Raw genomic sequence first — 22201 nt, 5'->3', positions numbered from 1 at the left:
ATCTTATTAACCGAGCTAAGTCGGTCTGTATGGGAGAATCTTGACCTCGGTCGTGTGTACAGACCGAACGCGGTGAGGTCTGTACTCACGACCTCGGTCAAGATTCTCCCATACAGACCTCCAGCTCGGTTAATAAGAGCTAATTATTATATCTCTCAGTTAGTACGCGCGCTGTGATTGGTCAATTTAGCAGGCCGCATTCTCCTGTACGGCCCGTTAAAACTTAGTTGTTTTTTTTTGCCAAACTGTTCCTTGATTTATCGCCAAGTGTTCTTAACTTTTATAGCAAGTAAAAGTTTAAAACTTTCTTTTACTCTAAATTGTGTATTAAAGTGTTTTTACGACTTAGAAACGATTTCAAATTAGCTCGTTTTGCTTTCGAGGCACGTCAGATATTTGAAGCCGTTGCGTGTGAATAGAAATCGTTCCCGAGCCCCACACGTTCACAGTAGAGATACAATAAATATCTTACTAACCTCGTCTTCTCGGTCCGTACTGTAAGTTACGGATCCTCGTTTTTTCCCCTTCGATTTATGGCCAGCACGCTTCGCGCTTGGGCCATAAATCGATTGGGAAAAAACTCGGTCCGTGACTTACAGTACGGACCTCGAACTCGGTTGGTAAGAGTTATTTACCATTTTTGTTTGCTGAAGTCCAGGAAGCTGCTTTAAATTCGCGTACACCTTTTCCAGGCGAGTGGTTTTTGAGCTCTTCGGTTTACAATTTATGATTCTACCTTTCCCATAAAGATGTTGGCAAAGGTGACTGCTATTTTAGTACCCATGGCTGTTCCATGTGTTTGGAGGTGTTGAGTTGTGTTTTTGGAACTTTACACCTCAGATATTTGCGGTAAAAATTCGAGTTGTGTTTTTGGAAATTTACAACTCGGATTTTTTGCGTAAAAGTTCGAGTTGCGTTTTTAGAACATAACAACTTTGATTTTTGGGTAAAAACACGTGTTAAAAATTTTAATCAAAAAAAAAAAAGAAAAAAAAAATTGTTGATGTCCTATATGAACAAAGGTACGTTTCCTTTGGAAAGCCCAACATGACCCGCCTAGATTAGCTCAGCTATCCGCGGGCATGTTGTAATTGTAATTTTAATTTGAAAACGAAAATAAAATGTATGTATGTAAATGTATGTAGTAATAATCTTGCGAGAAAGGTTTAACGAATATTGAATCATGTGAAGATAACAAGGGTAAAGATATACTAGGCGATTTCTCAATTCTGCCATACCAACATATATTTGGTACTTACCAAAGAAACCAATTGGCTCTCTGCCAAACCTTTTGTTACGTAAAGACCAGTCACACCAATCGTACTTTACAAGGTTTTTTGTGGAGGTGCCCCACTCTTCAAATTATTGTTCCCAAGAAAATAGGCATGCAATATGTGCATACGTCCCCATTACGTCGTCAATGTTATACCCCAGTCTCCTACCAAAGCGGAGAATTGAGTGATAAAAGATGAAGGATGCATCGACTTTATTGTTACAACCTCTAAATCAAGCTTTATTTGGAAAGATAAAACACAGCTGGAAACAATATCAGCATTAAATGAATGTATTTTCCAACCCTCCAAGTTGCGACCATTTTAGTCGCCATGGCGACTAGAATTTTGGAGTTGGCGACTAAATTAGAGCGCAAGTCGCCAGCTCGGCGACTAAAATTAACGTGACCTATGCGTCAGGAGCTTGAGTGGACTATCATCCGGAGCGAAAAGAAAAACGTTCTGAGCATTAAGTATTCACTTTGCAAAGCTAGTTGTTGTGGGATTTTAACCAACAGAAATGGAGACTGAATAAAATGAAATGTTACACGGTAAACAAAGATCAAGGAATTGCATTCAGTTGAGCTTGGGACGCGACGAAATTCGTTCCACTCGACTGAACTTTGGCACGTGACAATTTTACCTGGAAGCGTGAGACAACGCACGCAATCCGGTCATTTGCCTTCGAAAAGAAGAGGATTGCAAAAGCTTGGAAAGCTCGACGGTGACAAGTATGGTTGGCGAAATGGTGCAAAATTCACAAAGTTTATATTCATTCACATTTAATGTTGTTATTATTATTCACGAATATATTTATTCACATTCAACAACTAAATTTATATTCAAGAAATATGTTAATTCACATTTAACGACGTATTTCGTATTCACGAATATATTTACTCACATTTATGGGATGTATTCATTCACATTCAACGGTTTATATTCATTCACATTCACGATCGAAATATTGGCTCAACACGGTGCAATATTCATTCAACATTTTCTGCGCACCGCCTTCACGCATCATTAGGTCCCAGCTCCCGCTCTATTCTGAACGAAGGAAGGCCTATTATATGAAGGGGTAGAACAAAGACAAAAGACCCCAAACATACACAACTGAACATAAACATTACATGGGCTAGAGGAGATAACAGACTGCTCGATGATTTCGGATGAGCAAGTAGATAATCTCGTACAACGTTTTATGAGTGATCATGGGACTTTGTTCGGGTATTCCTTGGTGACCGGACATCTTCGATCATTATGGTCTCAGAGTTCAACGGGAAGGAATCAGGGAGAGTATTGACCGCGTTGACCCTGGAAACTCTAGAATCCGCTAGGCTGTCGTAATTTCTAGGAGAGCGTATTCTGTGGCTGCTCCAAATAGCTTGTGGCATATTGACGGACACCATAGCCTGGTTACTGTCATGCACGGGGGTATTGACGATTTTCCTTTAATCTTTAATCTTTAAAAAGGTACTCCTAAAACAATGTAAAAAAACTATATTAACGTTGTTGTTGTTTTTTTGTTTAAATGTTCTACTAATAACAGAACTGTAGTATTGTCCTAGATTTGCTCCCCTCAGCGACGCAAAGGTTTTAGTGGCCATCAAGGGTGCGAAGTGATCATAGGGGTGAAAATGTGAGGGTGTCTTACGACAGCCCAGCTGATCCTAGAGTCTCCAGGGTCAACGTGGCCAATACTCTCCCTCTCTCATCCCGTTGACTGATCACTCATCATGAAACGTTCTACGAGATTGTCTAGTTGCTCATCCGAAATCAACGAGAAGCCCGTACTCCACAATACGACGTTTCAAGAAGTATTTGAACTTTTTTTGTCCACGCGAAACCCGACAATCTTTGTTGCAGAAGGAAAAATAAAAATTAGAAATAAATTACTTAGAGAGAAAGAGCGGGTTTTCATTCAGACCCTCTATCCTGGTCGAATTGGTATTTGGAGATGCTGTTTTTTTGTGGGGGGAGGAAAACTGGAGAACCCGGAGGGAAACCCTCGGAGCACGGCGAGAACCAACAACAAACTCATCTCCGGGTCAAACTGGTGGTAGGCGAGGGCTCTCACCACTGCGCCATCCCCGCTCCCCAAGAACTACCTCCGATATTGAATATCGAGTTAAGAAGACCTCAGGGCTGGTCACAGAATACACTGCAAGGTTTGTGCAGTTTGATGAGTCGTGTCGTATCCATTCTCCATGCAAAAGACATATATTTCCCACTATTTCATTCAGTACTGCGCAATGATACTGACAAAAGGTAGTAATTGCTGGAGAGCTACACTCGAGCCTTATTTGGATGTTCTCTCTCAATCCTACTTCCGCGGTGTTCCATTCCCGTTCGCACTCTTGTAGGAGATCGAAAGCTCCTGCCAATGTAACATTTGTGTTTGGGGTCTTGGGTCTTTGTTCTACCCGTTCATATAATAAGGCTTCCTTCGTCCGCCATATTGCGTTCGGAAATTATAGAGCGTGAGCTGGGACCTAATGATGCGTGAAGGCGGTGCGCAGAAAATGTTGAATGAATATTGCACCGTGGGGCTGCACCGTGTTGAATAAATATTTCGATCGTGAATGTGAATGAATACATCCCGTAAATGTGAGTAAATATATTCGTGAATACGAAATACGTCGTTAAATGTGAATTAATATATTTCTTGAATATAAATTTAGTTGTTGAATGTGAATAAATATATTCGTGAATAATAATAACAACATTAAATGTGAATGAATATAAACTTTGTGAATTTTGCACCATTTCGCCAACCATAGACAGGATCCACAATACATTTGAGAAACATCCAGATGTATTTGAGAAACGTATTTTGTTTCAGTGGACACGAAAATACTTGACTTTACAGCAAACTTGATAACACAAGCAAGGGGGATTCTATAAATAAAAAAAACTGTGATGAAAAGCGGCTCGCAGTCGTAAATAAATTTCACTTGTGTGAACGAACCTGGGTTTATTTTTAAATTGTCAAAGATTTCATCAGTAAAAAATATCCGTCTTAGTGATTGTCCCAAAACTAGTGAAAGTATTTTCGCGTTGAGTATTCGCGTTCCGCGGTTCGCATATTAAATTCAAAACGACAAACAATTTGAGCGTGAACTTTTCTGTCCATTTCAATAGTCTTTAATTTTCAGATGAAGTTTTATATCGTTTGCTTGTTCAAGCAGAAAACGAGGTTGAACATTTAAAAAAGATCATAAGCGATAAGGTAAAAATAGTGTTCACTTTATGGTCTCAGCAAGAATTTGATGCCGCCTTGATAAACATTGGAAAACTTTCCGCCATTCAGCTGCGAATGAGGCCATCTTATGTTGACTTGGTATAATCTGCGTCGTTTGCACAGCTCCTGTTGTGTGAATTATGAATGATATACACAAATATTTCTGTGTTTTGTGAAGCGACTTTTTTTCTTAATTTTCATCAAATATTTTCGCGGGAAAAATGGCGGTAAACATACGTTTCATTCATACATGCTCACGCTTTTTGATGGTTGATTTCACAACCAGCGCCAGTGCTCAAGCGAGAGTTTATAATGAAGATAGTCTGAACCTTTGGTTTTTGATATTTGTGGTGTCACTTGTAAATCGATGGAGCTATTTGAAGGCATGTACATTTGCATTATTATAACCATTGTAAAAGATTTATTGAAAGTGAAAGCCAATCAATTTAAAATGACTGAATGAGAACTGTGATCAACTCACAACACTGTTGCAAGTAATATAGTATTTTTTCATTGTGACCAGAAACTATTTCATTTGATCATCAATCATTCCAATAAAAGCATATTTGAATCAACATTAGGTAGTTCTTTCACTGAACAGGACTTCAATTCACCTGGTGGTTCAAGGAAAATGTTATTAATAATACAATTAGATAATAATAAGATTATTATTTATTATCAATTAATTATTGATTTATGCATATATTTTGGCGACTAAAATTTTTCACTGGCGACCAAACCTGAACAGTCAGTGGCCAAATGGCCACTAAGGAAAAAAGTTAACTTGGAGGGTTGATTTTAATTAACTCTATTTACATTTACTATGGCAAGGAATATAATTTTTAAGAAATTGCCTGCTAATGATAATGTAAACGGCAAGACTGGCCGGTTGTAGTCTCTCTAAATTCACAATCAACTAAAAAATCTACCTTATTGCAGAAAAACTGGAGTTGGATCAACTTGTGTTAGTTGTTTTTCCCCACCTACCAATAGGACTAAGAAAACAACAACAACAAAAAACTAACAGTGATCACAAATTATGACAGATTTTTTAATTGCCTCTATAGACACCATAAAATGTTACAATATTAGTATAGTTGAAGTAACAGCAGAACATTTTCATTACAAGGTAGCCATAAAGTAGATTTGTTTACAAACAACTACTCCGTCCTTGAAGTTACAGTATGTTTACCTGTATCATTGACCTCTACACAACTGTTATCCTTATTTCTCACTTTTGCAGAAATCCATTTTGTAAATTAGAAAACAAAACAAAACAACAAATAAATTCAAATCAACAGAAGCACATTATTTTTGGTTAAGACAATAAGGTAAAAAGTAAACCACTTGGAACATGATGAAATGAATTTTGAACAATACGGGTTTACAACCAATGCAGAAGGAATCAATTTGCAAGAACATTATTAATATTTATGTTACTGGATTGACAACAAAAGAAATTGATCAACAAAAATCTCTTGTTGAGGTCCCTAAATAGGGCAACAATGATGCCATGTGATAACAGAATATATTTTTTCTAGGCTTTTCACCTACACAGTAATTAACAAAAGCTATAGCATTGTATATCATCTTTAGGATAAGTTTACCAAGGGTCCTCACATCTACATCAACTACATTAGTCTACCAGAAAATTATAATTACATAAATGTTCTAATGGAGCCCTAAAAAGACTTTTCTCTGAAGATCTTTACAAGTCTGGGATGCTGTGGTCCATAGTCTTCTTAACAAGGCCATCACCCATACTGGAAAAAAAACAACAAAAACAGTGTAACAAATAGTCAGTGATTCGGTCACTACATGTACATTAGATCACTAACTGTGGTAACTTTTTAAAGCCTGATCTCAACCTAATGGGGGCCAATCTAGAAGAACACACACCAGGCAAAAATCAGTCTTGAGTGTTTAGTAGGGACTAAGATTTAGAGACTTGGGGTCCATAATAATATTACTCTTGCAATATGGCCTGGATTGTGTTTTGCACATGACTTTGTTGGGGCTGGGTGGGGTCATTGTGTTGACTGAATTCTCGGGCAAGACTTTTCTATCTCCACAGTGCACCTCTCCCTACCCAAGAGTATCAGTGGGTATCAGCAAGCTTGACAAAACAATGCCCAGGAGGTAGGATGGGGGTTTACCTCCAATGAACGACTAGTCTCGTCTAGGAAAAGGACCAAACTCCTAGTTATGCTTCTAAACCTAAAAGGGCTACAGGTAAGTGTAACATGAAAAACAAGATCTACACTCCCACTAAAAGAGCTGATAATTTGCTTTATTCTCATTATCTGCCTGCATGACATTGTAAATATTGTTAGGAGAAATGACAAGTTGATTACTTTGGGGAAATTTTAAAGCAAGGATAAAATCACTTGGACATGTACATACCACTTGATCATGTGCTCATAAATGAAAGTTGGAATGATTGTCAGTGTGATTGTCTGGCCACCCTTTTCAAGAATTTCTTTAATATTGTTATCCTGTAAAACAAGAACAATAGAAAGAAGTTGGCAAGTGTATTCAAACAACTCCCTTGCACATCAAAAGCCCATTGCCACAAGCTTGAGAGGAAGGGGGGGGGGGGGGAAGGGTTACCATTTGAGATGGAGGGGCTACATTATGGTATTACATGTACTGTACCAACATTGTAAGAACAATAAAGAGTTGGTGATGGCCTTCAGTTATTAACAGGGTGTCTCCTTTAGGTTATTTATGATCTTGCTTACCTTGAGGCCCACTACATTCTGTCCATTCACTTCGACAAGGTTGTGCTCAATCAGTAGTCCATTCCTGCAAAACAACATAAACATGTTTTGAGTCAATGTGCATGCAGGCATAAACAGATAAAACCTAATTGGCCAAAGAATAATTCTTTACAGTAAAAGCAGGCAGAGTTAATGCAATATCCATCTAATTTGGGCTTGATTTGGTTGGAAAGTTGTAAAAACGTCCTGTGTTCAAGTTGAATTTTGTGTACTAAATAATAGTTCAGATGTAGTACAGATAACATTATGCATTCAAGTCTACATGTGGACAACTTTTTCAAGTCAGCTCAGACCTATCTGTCTTGTCCTTTGCCAAGCTCATGAATGTAGGGCTGTCATTATGCTTGAAGAAGCTTGTTGCACAACAAAAGTACAGAGGGTGGTCAAAATTCTGAGATAGCTTCGAATTCCTCACAGAGTCATCTTTTGATCAATTTCAAACTTTCTAGTCATCTCAACTAAAGCTACTGGAGCTGATGATTTTGAATGACAGCCCTGAGCTTAGGCCTCTGTTTTCTCCAGGACTGTGTGAATGTAGGGTGGGTGTGACATAATGTGGGCCTATGGGGTAGTATGGTAGCCACTACCAAGTACTTAAGTGCATGCATACAATCTGACACTACATGTACACAACTATATACTAAAATCTAAAGTAAGGCAGTTTTCACTGATTAGAATTATCAACAATTTAATCATCCAGTCATCTGGATTTACCTTGCTGCAGATGTGTCTTTGGCAATCTGAGTGATTTTGCCATTTTTAAACACAAATCCTACATGGCCAGCACTATCCTTCTGTAAAACGATTGTGCGTTCAAACGGTCTAGAAAGTAACAGCAATACTTCAATGTCAATCACATTGCAGAGAATAGACAAAACAGTAAACAAAAACAGTATTCTACAATTATGAGAACTTGTAGCAGGTGAAAGAGTCTCTGAATGGTTGAAATTACATGTAGTACACAAGAGCTAAAATCAATGTTGAGTGTTCCAACAAGTATAACTTAACTACATACTTCAACATACATTGTACATGTGCACATCTTGGATTGTGCTCAGAATGAGCATGGCACTGTTCATATACTTGATATTTATAACAAGTGGTTACTGGGTAATTGCTGCCCAAGAGCCCAGGGCAAACTGCTCTGAAGAAAAGTGCAATGTACTAAATAACATGTTCGAGGCATTGCATCTGGTAGCTTGAGGCCTTATGTACCCCAAGACAAAATTAGAACTGATGATAATGATAATGATAATGATGATAATCTGGGGGTTTGATAATTCTACATGTAATGTAATTCTACATGTAATGCCATGAAATCCTATGCATGCAGGCTTGCAGATGCAGAGGTAAGTACAGTTTAGAGTACTTATAATGCACTTAAAACAAAGATGAACTTCTAACCTGTCTCTAACAGCAAATACTAGTCTCTGAGCAGAAGCATTCTTCAAAATCTTCATCACTTTATCACTGCTGTAACCAGCCAAAGTTTCACCATCAATCTGTAGAATCTGGTCACCAAATCTCAAACCTCCCAAGGCAGCAGGTGAGTTGGCATGGACATATTGAACAAACACACCCTTGTTAATGTCTCGCACACGCAGACCAACTTTTCCTTTGCCGTCCTTGCAGAGAACAACCTCACGGATGCCTTGTTTGATCTCAGAACGGCGGATGGCGAGGTTATTGTCACCGGTTACGGGAGCAACCATTCCACTGGTCTGAGGTACAACAGCACCTTGTGGTCTTGGCACCACAGCAGTTGTCTACAGAAAAACATGCAAAATGAAAGCTATCAACATTACTCAGTACATGCTGTATCATTCTCAGATAAGATTTTCAGATAAAGAACTCACTCGTGGTTAATAAATAGCTAGTAAAACCAACATAAATTTTGTTTTAGGAAAAAATGTACAACATGCAGAGTTCCCACTGGTTTTGAAAAATTAGAAAATGTATCTATCTGTAATCAGGTTGATTACAACTACAGTAGCACAAGTAAACAGAGGTTGCAAAGCATCAAAGAGCTTGATATTGGTTTACTAACTCATGCTATGTGATGAAACATTACTCACATATCCTGGAACATGTTGCCTCACAGCATCTTCAGAAACAGCCAGACCCATGTAGTCGTTGAGTGAGGGATACAGACTACTTGTTGGGGCAGGTCCTGGAGCAGAGGCTGGTACAGGTGCAACAGCCTGTGGCTTGAAGGGGAGTAACAAAAGAGTTGATAGTTAGTTGTCAAATTTCAGGACTATGCAAAGTCTATGGGATAACATTCTGTTTCGAAATTTATTGATGCATACTATTCTCTGACTGACAAATGAACGCCATCAATGGTTAGGAGGGGGGTGAATAGGTTTCGGATCGATGGATTGGCCTTAAAAAGCGCACGGATTATGGATTTCTGCTCAGGTGCGAGACTGTTATTGGAATTGTAATGTGTTATAGTCATGAAATATGTTGCCTTCTTTACTAATTTTGCAAAATTAGCAATGGCATTCACATTTACCACTTTACCTTTGAACTTTTGCACTTCTGTTTCTGGATGTGGTTGAGGTTTCGGATTTGAACAAAAGTATTGGTGGATCGACGGATTTGGTGAAAAAAAGGCATGGATCGGCAGATTTGCACACCCCTATTCACCCCCCTTGGTTAGGCTTTCATGCGAAAGTTTGTACACAAAACATTGGCTACAGTGTTGCATGCAATTTCAATCATTATGCCATCAATTTATTAGCAAAATCAGAAACTGTTTTAATAATTCCACCTGAATAATTCCGCATGAAACAAATCTTTCTCGCAGATTTGTGAAAAAGCAGAAACTAGGTTCTGAGAAATGAAATCTTATTTGCCAAATTAAACGTTATTTGTAAACTAATGGTATTAAGTGAAATACCACTGCAATTGATGTTGGACAGATGTTTATTTTCTGCTATGATGTCATTCAATTTCCTACATGAACATGTACCAAATCAATTAAACTGCACCTATAGTAAAATAATGCATAAAAAGGTGTACTTTCTGGTCTATCCGGGAATAAAAATTGTGTAAGATCGGGAGTGATCGAGCAAGTAAAGGGCACAAATTAAAGTATAATTCGTTGTCACTCACTGCGTATCCAATAGCTGGTTGTTGAGCTCGAGCTTGCAGGGTCTACAAACGGAAAATGTATGAAAGATTGTACACTTATTTAAACGGAATTCGAAAGTGGAATGTTTCCCAGGTAGAAATTTCTGGTCGTTAAAGCTATTGGTGAAAGGACATACATGTAAACTTGCAGATTCCTCCACCACTCTATTGCACGCACACGTACACTGTAGCTTGTACATGTAGATCCAGACAGATTCTAATTTGCGACAAGCTACATTCAACAACACAAGACTCAATGAAGTTGATTCCTTCACACAGCATTTGATACACTTAAGATCTATCGTGCAATCAATAAGCTCAAGCCTACAGTAAAATACAGTTCTTTTAACCCTAGCGTATTAAATTCTTGCTCAGCTGTCTCCAGCTCGTTCGTTCGTTCCAACTTGAATTTGGGAAGTAGCAAAATCATAAGCATAATACCTGTGCTTGGGCCATTTGATCGACTTTCATATCTTCTAAGGAAGGATACAGAGACATTTTGTACTATATCTTAGTGCGCTGAGCAACTTTATCACAGTCAAGATGGATGGATTGAGGAAACTCTCGAAAGGAGCAAATAGTTGTCGACGTCGACTTCTATGTTTGGAACAGTGACGTCACTCTAAAATCACATGACATTGACGTTCTCCTAATTTGGTAGTTTTCGTGACGTAAGTACATTATCGATCGTATTCGTCATATACGAAGTTGTTTCGACCGTCAACGACATTTGGCGGGAAACGGAAGCCATCTTGAAGTATTTTGAAGCCGTTGAAATGCGTTTGCGTATTTGAGAAAAATGACTTTCTCAATTGGAAATGGACGCTATTGCAAGCTTTTTCCTGGTAATGCTCCACCGAGACGGGTGCTCATTGAAGACCTCAGCGAGCCAGGAGTGCTGTCAAGTGCGTTCATACAAGGTTTGTGCGAAAAAAAACACTGGAAAATTACAGTAAAACTACTGAAAGCATGGCAGGTTGTTTTAATTTCCGTGCAAATTTTGGATAACCACTCTATGCGACATGCATAAAATTGCCACAATTTAAGAAGGTACTTAGATTAATAATGGTAATAGGACTGAGTGGAGTCCAATTCGGTCTGTAATCATACGAGTGATTAACAAAATCGGACGACCGCGAAGCGGGAGTCCGATTTGTTAATCACGAGTATGATTACAAACTGAATTGGAAGACATGATGTCCTGTTACCAATTAATCATAACAATTACAATTTCTTCAAATGTGATTGGTGCATAAACTGCTGTATTTTGCTCTAATTAATCTGCAAAGTTGTAATCGGACAGTGTAATCGGACAGTTGGCTGTAATCGGACACCTGTAATCGGACAGTTACATGAGCCAATCATTTTAAGTCCTCTCCACTAAATCCACCAATCACAGTATTGATTACAATCACTATGGTAACCACTGACTGAGACTGACTTTGTAAAATTGTAAAGGTTTAGTCTCTGGTGACTGTTTTGAAAGAGACTTGACAGCCATTTTGCGAGCTGTTCTCCATATTTTATAATTATGATATTTAAAATGACAATAAAAAGCTCTTTATCAAATGAAACTTTTACTTTTGTGGGAAATTGTAATTGTTATGATTAATTGGTAACAGGACATCGTGTCGTCCAATTCAGTCTGTAATCATACTCGTGATTAACAAATCGGACTCCCGCTTCATGGTCGTCCGATTTTGTTAATCACTCGTATGATTACAGACCAAATTGGATTTCACTCAGTCCTATTACCATTATTAATCAAAACTATGACAAAATTCGAGAAACGAACAAACCATCGATAGAGCGCTGAACGATTAAACGTTGTTATGAATGCTGAAAAACATGGCAGTTTACTCAACAGTGCGTGCAAAATGACGCGTACTGTCCAATTACAAGCATGACGCGTACACTGTCCAATTAATGCTCAAATCGGGCTGCTGATAGCCAATCATGTTTGAGAATTTTGTTATTGTTTTGATTAGAAAAAAAATTTTAACTGTATTTCTAATCTAAATTTGAAATTTAATTTACGATTTAAGGTTTTTATCTAAGTATGTATCATTAGGATTTTTATTCCCCCCCCCCCCTTATTTTTACCCTTGAGTATTGCAGTGATGGGTATGTCCCCATGAAGGACCCCACCTTGTGTAGATGCGTAGGAACCTGGAGAAATGAGCAGTGGATAATAGTCTGGTTCAGAAGTTTTAAAACATATATGCACCTATGTATATCAGAGATGCCAACCTAAAAAAATCAAAATCCGGGAGATCGCCAATGTTACCTTTTTTGACCCTAAAAGATGTTGTTCAAAGTAAAGATCTTCAGATTAAATCTTAAACATTCATCAAATGTCAAAAATACTTTCCCCAAAAATACAAAAAAATCAGCCAAAATATGTCAGAAAAATGTATTTTATGCCCTGTTATTTGTTTCTCTGGGAGATTTGGTGACTCGTACGGGAGAGCGGGAGATTCGGTCTGTATCCAGGAGACTCCCGGATAATCCGGGAGAGTTGGCATAGATGGTACATACCTGTACACCTTGCTGCTTTTTTTCAAACCAGTCAGTGCTAGCATAAAAGTTTATTTGACAAGCTTATAAACAAATACTGTGAATGGGATGATCGTGGTGTTTTCCATAAAGCTTTGTAAACTTATTAATGACTCTGTGAGATATCTGCTATCTAGTGTCGAGCGATACCCTTGATCAACACTCCATCAACATGTTGATCGACACTTGATCAACATCTTAATCAATACTTACAACACTAGATTGATACTCGATTGACATCTTAATTGACACTCGATTAACACTCAATCAATATTTGATTGAGTATCGCTTGACACTCGATGACATGGCTGTGAAAATTAGTTGAATCTCAACTGACTGTCAACTGAGATGTTGATCAAGTGTTGACTGAGTATTGTTGAAGATGCTGACTGAGAGTTGATGTCAATCAAGTGTTGATCCAGGGTATTGATCAACGTTCGACGGCGGAAACCTTTCGTACACATGATCCAATTTTTGTGTATCCCCCATCCCCTCCCCAACTATTTGTTTTCCAGATATGTGTAAAAAACCCTGCACATTTCTTCTGAACAAATAGGTTGTAATTCATCTGTTCAATTGTGAATCACATGTGATGTTGTGGTAAGAACAAAAAAGTGACACATGAAGTGATAGTGGAGTGTGTCACTGATGTTTTTACCACATTGTGATGTCTTCTGTTATCTATTACTGAACAGGTCCAAGGCAACATGGAATCTAGTTTTTTATATAACAATTCATATTTAACTGAATAGGAAGACTTTGAGCTAAGTCAACTATCAGAGATGCCAACCTCAGCAAACCAAACTCCACAAGATTTTGCATGACCTTGTTGACCCTCCAAAATGGCAGATCCTGCCCAGAAAAACTCTGCCAATACATTATGATGCAGTTTTGAACAAGTTCAATTTTGAAATCTTGGAGCTCAGCTGTTGTTGAGGTTTTTAGATTGTACCTTCTTTTTGAATAAAAGTTGGTTGATCTAATCCAGTTTGACTCAAGATTGCTGCCCTAAAGTTTGCACCTTTTCTTTGTTTTAGGGACTGTTGTTAAAGTCTATCCCATAAAATGTTCAGAGAGATTTGGCAAGCTCTGCAAGATTTTGCTAAAGGAGGATGTGGGAAAATCATCAAGAAATTCTCAATTGGCTGTGATCAGTACTTTCCTGTTAGGAGAGCTGGCAGATGAAGGTTCTAGAATCTGTGAAGGTGACTGTGTGGTGCTAGCAGAAGTGATTGTTGAATGTTCTCCAACTGGTAAACACCAGTTCCAGCTTATTGTGTGGAGACAAAAATCACAAGCGTCAATTTGGGTGATTAATAACAAAGGAAAGGTGAGGGCAAACACTACAGAAGGAGTGGCAACAACATCAATTGATGAGATAGAGAAGGCGGAAATTACAACAAACAACAAACAAACTGCTGACAACTACATGTATGATTTTAGTTCTGACTCAGATGAAGACCTCTTTGCGTCTTGTGAAAATGACTTCTCAAAGTCAACATCCAAAGATGGAAAAGAAATCATTCAGCAAACAAAGCAAAAGGTCTTTGAAAAGAGGAAAGGAAAATTTCACCTCGGGCCTAGAGGAGTCACACCATCAACCTCACATGTAGAAAGAAGTTTTAGTAATTTGGCTGTCCTACTTGACAAGGGAGAAGCAAAAATGGCGATGAAAACTGCGAATGTTCACTCAAAGGGCAAGTCAAGAAAGGAGAGCTATGATTCTTGGAAAAATATCAGCCCTGAGACATATACAGACACAACAATTGTGCCGAATGCTAGTGTACCAAATGCAGGTTCACGAAATGCAGGTACACCGTATTCAGGGACACCAAATGCAGTTACACGAAATGTGGGTACACGTACACCAAATGCAAGTACACCATATGAAGGTACATCAAATGCAGGTGTACCAAATGCTCGTTCACCAAACGCTGGTACACCAAATTCACAGAGACCAAATGCAGGCACAACAAGTGTAGGTGTTGGGAATGTAAATGCAAGCCATGAATCACCTGCTTCCAATCACATAGCAAGCATAGCTGTTGAGGCAAGTGGGCAATCACTGACCATGTCTCAAAAGTCCGGCCCAGGAAGAGGAACTGGATCTCTAAACCTTGGCATACAAAGTACTAGCCCCAATAAACAGTCCAATGCACAATTTCCTCGCATTGAGTTGACACCCTCCAGGGTGTCGACGGTGTCGACAAGAATCTGGAATGGTGGTCCCTCAGCGGGACAAGTGAGAGACAAATCTCAGATGTCTGCTGTTTCCAATGATTTGCCACAGCTTGGGGCTACACTGGCTGGCTGTTCATCATCAAAAATTTGTGAGGAGGATAATAGTCTCAAGATAGGTATAAACATGTCTGTGATTGCATTATCCTTTCTAGAGCTAAACCATAACTCACTCAGTATGCATTAATATATTATTGTAATGCTAACGGTACTTTAGAGAAAGAAACCTGAGGCAAGGCTTTTCTTTACTTGCTTCTGACTAATAATAACCTAACATTCTGCAGATACATGTATGATCAGATCTACTGTAATTATGTTACATTAGGGAAAATCAAAGTTTTGTTTCTTGAGATTGTTTACTGCATGAAAGTACCCAGGGCCTTAAGAAAACTAATTTTTCCTTTTGCCCTTCAGGTACTAGCCTGAACATCATTGTTTCAATAACTAGCCCCTCACCCCCCCCCCCTCCCCCCCAAAAGTTTCTTTCAAGCACAAACGTTAATCTGAAAAGGATTTTGGACCTAACTCAACTCCGCCATTGCGCCCCATCGTGTCTTCTATTGGAACCTACAATTATAACCTGGCCAAATATCTATGCAATCTTTTGGCGCCGCACATCCCAACTGAACACTGTGCTACAGACACTTTTACTTTTGTACAGGACATTCAATCTTTATCTATGTTTGGTAAATTTATGGTTTCCTTCGATGTGGAAAGTCTCTTTATTAACATACCTCTTGAGGAATGTATTGACCTGGCAGTCAATTACATTTCCGAGGGCAATCCTGACCTTAAGTTAAGTAAACCAGAACTTAGAAGCCTTTTCACTGTAGCCACCGCCCAGACCCATTTCTTATTTAACGGTTCTTTCTATGACCAAATTGACGGTGTGGCCATGGGGTCTCCCCTTGCTCCCGTATTAGCCAATCCTTTTATGGGACATCATGAAAAACTATGGTTGGAAAAATTTTCAATGCTCTAAAATTTTATTTTATCGTAGGTATGTTGACGACACTTTTTGTTTATTTCACTCGGAGCACGATGCTGTTATATTTTTTGACTACATTAACTCTAGGCACCCCAACATAAGGTTTACTATGGAAAAAGAACTTAATCGCAAATTACCCTTTCTAGATGTTCTTATTGATAATAGTGACACTAATTCCTTCCTAACTAGGGTTTACCGTAAGAAAACCTTTACTGGGTTATTAACTAATTATTTTAGCTTCACCTCGTACTCATACAAAGTAGGTCTCATTAGGACTCTTGTTGACAGGGCCTACAAGATCAACAACACTTGGTTGGGGTTACACGAGGATATAATCAAGCTTACTGAAATTCTCAAAAAGAACCTTTTCCCTGCCCATTTAATTGAAAAAGTGGTTAACCGTTACATCACTGGGGCCCATAGCAATCATTGTCCCCGGGGCTACCCCCTTACCACCTCGCCCACGTTTTACTTTAAACTGCCGTACATAGGCCATTTTTCTGTCATCACTCAGAAGAAGATTCGACACTTAATCAAGCGCTATGGTAATGATTTAGACATCAAATTAGTTTTTTCTTCCTTTAAGATAGGTAACCTTTTTGGTGTGAAAGACCCTATCCCCGGCGGGCTTCGTTCACGTGTAGTTTATAAGTTTACATGTGCGGGCTGTAATGCCTGTTATGTCGGCGAAACCTCCCGACATTTTTCCACACGCGCACGTGAGCACTTAGCCGTTGATAAGGCCTCTCACATCTTCAAACATCTTCAGAATTCTGAACGTTGTCGCTCATTGTGTTCAATAGACTGCTTTCATATTTTAGATCACGCCACTACCAGCTTTCAGCTCAAGATAAAGGAGGCTATCCATATTCAAAAAGAACTACCTTGCCTCAATCAGCAATTACACCATGTAAATCTAAAATTATCCTTTTAATTTACACCTTTTCACGTTCTGTTGTTACTATTTGTCTTAATTAGCATTTTTGCCTACTTATTATTCAACTTGCTTTGTAATCATTCATTCAACTGAAGATGACAGAAGTTCTGTCGAAACATGTTTTTTAAACTTAAAAAAGTGGTCGTTTTCCTTAAAATCTTTACATGTCTGCTGCTATCTAGACCTTTTGGAAATTTGAATTGCTGTTAATCTTTTTTTTTTCCAAAAACCCTTCTCTGGCCCATTGGCCAAGTAAAAGACAGAACCCACTTGCTGCCCCCAAAATCCAGTAGCCCCAGGCAATTGGACACAACTTGCATGCTGAACACTTGTTTATAAGTGACATGTAAGTAATGTTGAATGCATCTCAAGCTGGAAGTAATTTCCATATAAAGGTGATTTCCAAGACAAGCCTAGCGAAGAGTCTGTCATGCCAGATTTTGAACAAGAGGAACATGTGTTTACGTCAGCCCGTAGGATGTCAGTTTCATCTGAAATTCACCATGGAAGTCCCGCTAAAGGAATGTAAGTAACTTGTTCTAGTTGAATTATGTGTATGTTCATGATACATGCAGTTTTGGTTTCAAATGAGTGGCTGAAAGGTTGCTGCACTGGCCTGGGTGATAGGTAGGACTAAAAGCCCTTTACTGCACTCTTTATGTGACGTTAAACACTTTATTCAGCCCAGTGGCTCCGTCTATCCGGGAGCACTGCTTTCAATCAGACCTGAATGACCCCTAAAAGTTTGAAATAGCAGGGTTCACCTGTATTTCACCAAACTTCCATTTTCGCTTGCCCCAGCAATCGGACCTGGGTTTTTTCCTGCCCTGGACTCTTGGCAACTAGTAGTGGTGTTTTCAGTGTCTGAAATTCAATTTTTCACTCTCCTTAGTCTGCAAAACCTGACGAGCTCCTCTTACCTCCCCACGCCCACCCTTGGGTTGGGGAGGGGGGACTTTCTTTGTGAAAGCCGTGCATCCTATAATCTTTATTTGCTTTTATTTATAGGACTGAAAGAAACTCTGGGACTCATCATTTGAAAATTATAGATGAGGATTTAGGAGCTTCGTCTAGTAGAAGGACTTTGATTCCAGATGACTACACTCCGGCATCAAGTCTTTTGGCAAACCAGGACTCTACTGAGAGAGGTTAGTAGCATGCACCGTCTTTGAGACGTGACCTGGAAAATCAGGGGCAGATCTGGGGGGGGGGGGGATTGTAGGGGGTGTGCACCCCCCCCCCCCGCCCCTGAGATGAAGCCTTCTTCTTTGTATTCGCTTTTAAAATTTGTTTAACTCACCAGTCAGTTATGCCATTCCTTAGTGGTGCACCCACTCCTAGGAAAAATCTTGGATCAACACTTGAACATTGAGAAAGTTTCTTATTACTACATCATTCTACTTGAAGTCAATTATGACTAACGTTTAGCTTTTGCATGGTCCATGCATCAACTAAGATGTCGTTTAGTGCAATAAAATAGTCAAGAACTCGTGGATGCAGAGAAATCTTTTTTTTTTTTTTCAAAAAAAAAAAGATTGGGATTGGTTGGGATTCCAACGTTAGCTGGCACTACAAGGCCAACTGAAAGAGAATTTGGAGTGTCTTGGCAAAATCGCTGAAAACTACAGCTGTACAGGGGAACCTCATTAATCTAGTCACGAACGGGCCGCAATAGTCTGGTCGTGTTAGCGGGGTGGCTGTGTCAAAGCAGTTCTTTAAATGAGAAAATGACTGACTGAGCTTTTGTTCGCGCCAGAATAAAGTAGCTGTGATAGTGCCTATGAAGTAAAAAATAATTGCTGCTTATTTGAAAGGCTTTTCAAAGTAAAGAAGAATGGCGTTTCTCTTTTTGGAATATCTTTTTTCTTTCTAGAGATATTTACGTTTTTGTATTATGCAAATGAGGAAAGTGATGACGTCATAGGTGGTTCCACTTGAACGGTAAACACTGAATCAAGAATAACTCTAGAAATATTGGAGCAGTGTTCTTCAAACTTGGCACCACAAATGTGCATCACAAGAGAAACAGAATGACACCTTCTGTGTTGTTGCCATGGCAACAGTTTTGGCTCCAGTCTCTTTCTCTGAAAAACCAAATATGCCAATTTGCAACCCTTCGAAAAGGGACAGAGGGTCTAACTCGGAACACACATGATTCCCATATTGTCTTAACTCTCCCCACTAGATTGTTGGGAGTGGATGATCCTTGTTTAAGATAAAATCTGGTAATGTTAGTTTTAGTTAAAACAGAACCAGCGGCATAACTGTTGTCATGGCGATAGCACGACGGGTGTCCTTTTGTTTCTTTTATGATGTACATTTTTGGTGCCAAGTTTAAAGAACACTGCTGTAATATTTCTAGAGATATTCTAGATTGAGTGTTGTGATGTTTTAGTGGAACCACCTATGACGTCATCACTTATAATACAAAGACGTGAATATCTCTAAAACGATAAAAGATATTCCAAAAAGGAAAACATCATTCTTCTTAACTTTGAAAAGCCTTTCAAATCAGCAGCAATTATTTTTTACTTCATAGGTACTTTAACGAGGTTGCCGTAATGGTATTAGTGGGGTGGCCGTGTGGCGGGGTTCCACGTGTTAGTTACAATTTGCCCTCGCTTCAAAATTTTACTTAATACTGACTTGTTTTATATTAGCCACGGTATTTTTGCTGCTTTTTTGTTTGAGTGAAGGTCCTTTATCGTAATGTTATCACCCTTTTTATCAAAATTGCAGTGTAAAAACTCCCGTGATAGACAAGTGCCCCCTGAAGTTCAGGCAAATCTGAACATTTTTTTTTATTTTCCTCCTTTCGAAGGTGTCAAGAGATCCCCCGTTCACTTGTCGCTTGATCCCAAACGTCTGAAAACGTCCGCAGTCCCTTCGCATCAAGTACCGTTGCCTGACCGAGCTGACAATACGTTTAGTGATCGTAGCAGAAATAGATCGTCCCGCGCGGGAGCAGATTATACCGTGCCGCCCGGTTACACTACCCTCGCTAATCTACAAGCTGATACCACGGTGAATGTGTATGGCGTTGTCAAACTGTTTAAGCCGGCGTGGAAGTGTCGAGGCACTGATATGTGTTCTGTGCTGATGCTGATGGATCCGACCGTCGCTGAATCCAGCACTGGTCTTGAGTGTGTGTTATTCCAGCCTAGCGTCTCCCGCCTCCCGGCTGCACACAAGATCGGAGACATCGTCCGCCTCCACCGCATCAAGATATCGCAGTACCAGGGGCGGCTTCAAGCCAAGTCTACGCGAGGATTTGCAGCGATTGTGTTCGACAGGGAGACCGAGTTGCCGGTGACCGCAGAGATGGCTCGCGTGTCCAGCTCCACTTTTACCCTGACACAAAGCGATAAAGAAACCGTGGAAAGTTTGAAAAATTGGTGCGACGTTCAACCCGTTTTGTTTCCTCCGGGTAACTCAATTACCCTGTCCCAAATCAACCCGGACTCTTACTTCGACTTAACTTGCCAGGTTCTTGGCATCGCGTTGCACCGTACGCTGGATTGCGTGGTTCTTTACGTGACAGATGGCACCCAGCCTGTACACGACCTTCGCAAGTGCACAGGCGACGAGTACAACGTGGTCGAACCTCCATGCAATCGCTCAAGCCATGACGACGATGTAACCTCTGTGTTCTTGTACGGATCGCACTCTGAAGTGGCCCGCCTGTTGGTGAGGAAGGGTGGATATGTCATCCTCCACAATGTACATTCTCAGGTGCTGAAACCGGGCGGGTCTGCTAGCAGCGTACTGGATGTCGTCAAGCCTTATCTAGAGTTGTGCGTGCACAGGGGTACAGCTTTTGGGCGCGGTATCTCTGTTCTGTCCGCCGACTCACCGGAAGTGAACCAGCTGAAAAGGCAACAGAACTTATGATTTACTACGACCTATCCATGAACGTGGCTCAATTTCCGCTCTCACGTTGATTTTTGTGTTTAAATGTTGTTTTGATATAAACGAATGTACCTGAAAGGTGCCAGTCCGGAAAATGTTCCTGTTATTTCAGCTAAATAAAATGATGATGATGATGATGAGCTGGCAGAAATAAAATTGCGTGAATAATTTTTTTTTTCTTTAGCAGGTAGCAGGTTCTTATTCAGTTATCAGGATTCGTACGGGTCGTGGAAAACCTGGAAAGTCCTGGAATTTTGTTGTGGCATTTTCCAGGACTGGAAAGGTCTGGAAATCTGTTAAACTCGAGTAAAAAATTTGAAATGTATGGCAGACAGTAAGGAGAATTAGCATTGAGATCTTGGAAGTGAAAGGATTAATATGAATTTTAGAGTCCTGGAAAAATCAATCTGAGTCCTGGAAAAGTCCTGGAAATTTGTTTCTGAAAAAGGGTACGAACCCTGTCTTATTCTCTTTTCAAAGTTCGTGCACAATCCTGTTCAAGGAAGAGAGAGGTGGCCTTGAAAGGGCCGTGTGAGTAAGGTGTTGATATTCGTTATCATGTGGAATGGCTTTTCTATAAAAGCTGTATAAGCAACTAGAAATCTATGTTGAATATCCATGAACGAAGGGAATGTTAATTGGAGCAACTGCAAGAAAAAACAAAAACAAAAACAAAAACAAAACAAAACTAGCCTGCGAATACAGCCGCCTCTCATTCGCGTCTCATTGGCGGGAGCGAATGAGAGGCGGCTGTATTCGCTGGCTAAAGGAAAACAAACGAAACAATGAGACTAGCTCCTACTTCCCTCTAATTGTCGAAAATTCATGTTCTGGGAAATTCTGGGTTTTGTAATGGAGATGCTGCATGTGATCTTGGAAACGGGGAATTTTCGCTCCAGTCAACAAATCCCCGGACATTTGACTAGCTTGATCTGCTCTTTCATACTCCGCCCACTCCCCCCCCCCCCCCCACCCCCAACCCCCTCACCCTCAATTTGACTTCAGTCGTTGATATTAAGGCGGGAAATTTTACACCATATAGGAGAGGTAGGGGAAGGTATCAAAAGACAAAGCCTTTCTTTGTATTTGTTTGTTAACGAAAAAAGATTTGTGCTGTGTTCGAAGGTAAGTATAAATTTTCAG

The 22201-nt window shown here is 39.7% G+C and overlaps 2 protein-coding genes and 1 long non-coding RNA gene across 3 annotated transcripts; 2 read left to right on the top strand and 1 right to left on the bottom strand.

Moving 5' to 3' along the window:
* Positions 1–1570: 1570 nt before the first annotated feature.
* Positions 1571–4967, top strand: LOC149096877 (uncharacterized). Its single transcript, XR_016204137.1, has 2 exons — positions 1571–2002; positions 4059–4967. It is a non-coding gene; the product is annotated as an uncharacterized LOC149096877 (long non-coding RNA).
* Positions 4968–5536: 569 nt separating this feature from the next.
* Positions 5537–11027, bottom strand: LOC110047266 (syntenin-1-like). Its single transcript, XM_020753014.2, has 8 exons — positions 10872–11027; positions 10413–10454; positions 9371–9502; positions 8700–9061; positions 8010–8117; positions 7257–7320; positions 6919–7010; positions 5537–6278 (listed from the first exon to the last, which is right to left on the bottom strand). The coding sequence occupies exons 1-8, from the start codon at positions 10926–10928 to the stop codon at positions 6224–6226; spliced, it is 912 nt and encodes a 303-aa protein (XP_020608673.2). The 5' UTR covers positions 10929–11027; the 3' UTR covers positions 5537–6223.
* A 110-nt stretch (positions 11028–11137) lies between these two features.
* On the top strand, positions 11138–21214 carry LOC110047264 (uncharacterized). The gene is made up of 5 exons (XM_020753012.2): positions 11138–11350; positions 14024–15343; positions 17545–17674; positions 18158–18297; positions 19971–21214. Exons 1-5 carry the CDS (start codon positions 11230–11232, stop codon positions 21038–21040), a joined length of 2781 nt encoding a protein of 926 aa, XP_020608671.1. The 5' UTR covers positions 11138–11229; the 3' UTR covers positions 21041–21214.
* Positions 21215–22201: the final 987 nt, after the last annotated feature.

This window comes from Orbicella faveolata, unplaced genomic scaffold, assembly GCF_042242905.1.
Source record: "Orbicella faveolata isolate gen_17 unplaced genomic scaffold, um_ofav_v1 contig_47, whole genome shotgun sequence".
Classification (NCBI taxonomy): domain Eukaryota; kingdom Metazoa; phylum Cnidaria; class Anthozoa; order Scleractinia; family Merulinidae; genus Orbicella; species Orbicella faveolata.
Note: the sequence above shows the minus strand (reverse complement) of the source record. Positions and strands in the feature narration are given on the sequence as shown.

Bases quoted from the DNA above. Each gene is read 5' to 3' on its own strand.
- LOC110047266 (XM_020753014.2), bottom strand. From the start codon at position 10,928: ATGTCTCTGTATCCTTCCTTAGAAGATATGAAAGTCGATCAAATGGCC. The intron at 10,455-10,871 runs GTATTATGCTTA...TTCCGTTTGTAG, and splicing joins ATCAAATGGCCCAAGCACAG to ACCCTGCAAGCTCGAGCTCA. The intron at 7,321-8,009 runs GTAAATCCAGAT...GTTGTTTTGCAG, and splicing joins AAAGACACATCTGCAGCAAG to GAATGGACTACTGATTGAGC.
- LOC110047264 (XM_020753012.2), top strand. From the start codon at position 11,230: ATGACTTTCTCAATTGGAAATGGACGCTATTGCAAGCTTTTTCCTGGT. The intron at 11,351-14,023 runs GTTTGTGCGAAA...TCTTTGTTTTAG, and splicing joins GTCAAGTGCGTTCATACAAG to GGACTGTTGTTAAAGTCTAT. The intron at 15,344-17,544 runs GTATAAACATGT...TTCCATATAAAG, and splicing joins GGATAATAGTCTCAAGATAG to GTGATTTCCAAGACAAGCCT.